At 43.2% G+C, this 3,088-nt stretch overlaps 1 protein-coding gene across 1 annotated transcript; it reads left to right on the top strand.

The window, feature by feature from the left end:
* The first annotated feature begins 1,206 nt into the window (after positions 1–1,206).
* On the top strand, positions 1,207–2,605 carry LOC145397281 (uncharacterized). Its single transcript, XM_080270478.1, has 2 exons — positions 1,207–1,309; positions 2,025–2,605. Exons 1-2 carry the CDS (start codon positions 1,207–1,209, stop codon positions 2,603–2,605), a joined length of 684 nt encoding a protein of 227 aa, XP_080126604.1.
* The last annotated feature ends 483 nt before the right edge of the window (positions 2,606–3,088 follow it).

Below are 3,088 nucleotides of genomic sequence, written 5' to 3'. Positions count from 1 at the left end.
GCCCCTTCTGCTCTATTCATATTAATAAAAAAAAATAATAATAATAACCTATCTATCTATCCAACTATTGCTAGACACCTTAATTCTGTAAGGGGTGGCCACAAACAAATCACCTCCATGTCGCCCTGTCTCCCGCCATTTCACTGCCCTGCTCCCAGCTCACACCCTCCTCTCACATATACCTCTCCACTCCATCCCTCCATCTCAATTTTATCCCCCCCCCAAAAAAAAAAAATAATAATAATAATAACAGTAATAAAAATCTATCCAATGCCAGACGCCTTAATCCCGTAAGGGTTGGCCACAAACAAATCGCCTCCATGTCGCCCTTCCCCCACCATTTCACTTCCCTGCTCGCAGCTCACACACCCCTCTCTCATAGGCTATACCTCTCCACACCATCCCTCCATTTCATCCTTGGCTGCCCCCTCCCCCCCCCCCCTCCACCTCATTCGCATACACTCTCCTCGTCAGTCTCCCACTCTACATCTTCTCCACATGGCCAAACCATCTCAGTGTGTTTCTCCTAACGCTTCCTATCATATCCACATCGACACCACAACGCTCCTTCAAAATCATCATCATCATCATATTAATAATAATAATAATCATCATCATCATCATCATCAGCAGCAGCAGCAGCAGAAGCAGCAGCAGCAGCATTTCTGACCAAGAGGAATTCCATATATAAATCGATCATCCTGTGACTTGCAGTAGGTTAACTTGCCTATCACTGAGGGACATCAATTCCCAGCACTCATTCTCCAATGGTTAGTTAAAGCATATGCCATTTGTACAAGTGATACAGTTCTTGAGCCTATCAAAGTGATGGCGTACTTTCTCTTGTATTCACCCTATCACCAGACGATCATCCTCAGCTTTGGATCTGTATCAGTAAATATATTACTGAAGACTATGTGTGTTTCTTGCAGTTTTTAAAGTCTCTCAGTAAATTAATAAAATTGTCTGGAAATAAGAATAACACAGTAAATGTCATTTCAAGCTGACTGAGTTGAGATCCTCAAAAATTTTCAAAACTCTGTAAATAGCTTTTTTACATGTATTAATTAAAAACAAAAATTTTCAGCTTAATTCTTTTCCTCACATCATACACACAACGATGGATAAGTTTATGGTTATAACCTTCGTGCAGAGCATCGAGCCAAACAGTAGAGAATTGGCCCGCTGAGCAGAAGTCCTACCGCCATGCCCAACCACATGTTCACAGAGAAGGGCCACAAGGGAGACTGCCAGCGCGGCAACGGCGGTGGCACTCTTAACATGACGCTGTTCATCTGCACAAAACAAGGTAGGCATAAGTGTGTTTAGATAATGATGGCTACAGTAGATAATAAAAAAAATAATTAAGGAAAAACGGAAATGATCCACAAGAACAAAAAGGCGAAAAATGCTAAATGAAGATTAAAGGAAATGTCTTCAGAAAGTGAACACACTTGCGACAACATAGAAAATTATGTGTTTCAAAGTGGCATGTCTATGGGATGTTAGAAGCTGGAAGAGAAAGATGGGGAAGATGGAATGACTATTTTGGACAAGTACTTTCTTCCGGCCACACCTGCATAGTCGCCAGTTTGCATTACCATCAACGAGCATAAATTTTATCCAAACTGCATCAAAACCTTGTAAGTAAACTGTCGTTGAGTTAGATCAAGTTAATGAAACGAGATAAGTCGTCTGCCATGAAGGTCGGAAGGAGGGATTCAGCGCTGATCGAAAATTGCCTTGCTTAAAGAACCTAACTCCTTTTCTCTGAACAGTTGTATGATCCTGAATGGCACTGGTAAAGAAAAAAAAATGAGAATGTTAAAGGAAGTCACTCATCTGGATATATGTATATCGATATATGGTACACTGTACATATATATATATATATATATATATATATATATATATATATATATATATATATAAGATTCGTTGTCCACCACCAACTCTGTTCAGCTTTATAAAATCCTTTCATAATGAAATGAAAAGTACAGTAAATTTTGGTGGAAGAACATCAGATCCCTTCAATGTGCGCAGCGGCGTGAAACAAGGCTTTGTAATTGCCCCAACCCTCTTCGGAATCTTCTTTGCTGTCCTGCTGAAACACGCCTTTGGAACCTCTACCGAAGGCATCTACCTCCATAGTAGAGCTGATGGAGGGCTCTTTAACCTCTCCAGGCTGAGCGCGAAAACAAAAGTAAGACTGACATGTCTGCGAGACCATCTCTTCGCCGATGATGCTGCCATTACTGCACACTCGGCAGATGATCTCCAACAGCTCATCGACAGGTTCATCTCGGCCTGTAGGGACTTCGGACTTACCATCAGCATGAAGAGAACTCAAGTCGTGGGGCAGGACGTGGATACCCCTCCTAACATCAAAATAGACAATCAAGAAATTGAGGTTGTCCATGATTTTGTATATTTGGGATCCACCATCTCTGACACTCTCTCATTAGACACAGAGATAAATAGATGTATCGGCAGGGCATCCACTACCATGTCTGGTCTAACAAGGAGAGTGTGGAGAAATAAAAAACTAACAGAACACACCAAGGTCCAGGTCGACATGGCCTGTGTGGTAAGCACACTACTTTAATGTAGCGAGTCTTGGACCTTGCACTCCCACCAGGAACGACAGCTAAACAGCTTTCACATGCGCTGCCTCAGACGCATTCTCGGCATTACTTGGAAGGATAGGATAACGAACAACACTATCCTAGAAAGAGCAGGCATCCCCAGCATGTTCACCACCCTTAAACAGAGGCGCATGCGCTGGCTTGGACACACTGTCCGCATGGAAGATGGGCGAATACCCAAAGACCTTCTTTATAGCGAGCTTGTGCAAGGAAGGCGCCTCCGAGGAAGACCTCAACTGCGATATAAGGATGTCTGCAAAAGAGACCTGAAAGCCCTTAACATCATTACAAACACTTGGGAAGCTGTCACTACAGACAAAGCCTCTTGGAAACAGGCGGTGAAGAACGGAACTACCTCCTTCGAGGCATCAGTCAGGGAGCAGTCCGAAGTAAAGCGGCAGCAGAGGAGAGCTCGCAGGCAGACAAACCAGCCTGCCTCCGTA

The sequence above is a fragment of the Coenobita brevimanus genome, chromosome 40 (assembly GCF_032717465.1).
Source record: "Coenobita brevimanus isolate Jiangsu-jjx chromosome 40, ASM3271746v2, whole genome shotgun sequence".
In the NCBI taxonomy this organism is placed as follows: domain Eukaryota; kingdom Metazoa; phylum Arthropoda; class Malacostraca; order Decapoda; family Coenobitidae; genus Coenobita; species Coenobita brevimanus.
Note: the sequence above shows the minus strand (reverse complement) of the source record. Positions and strands in the feature narration are given on the sequence as shown.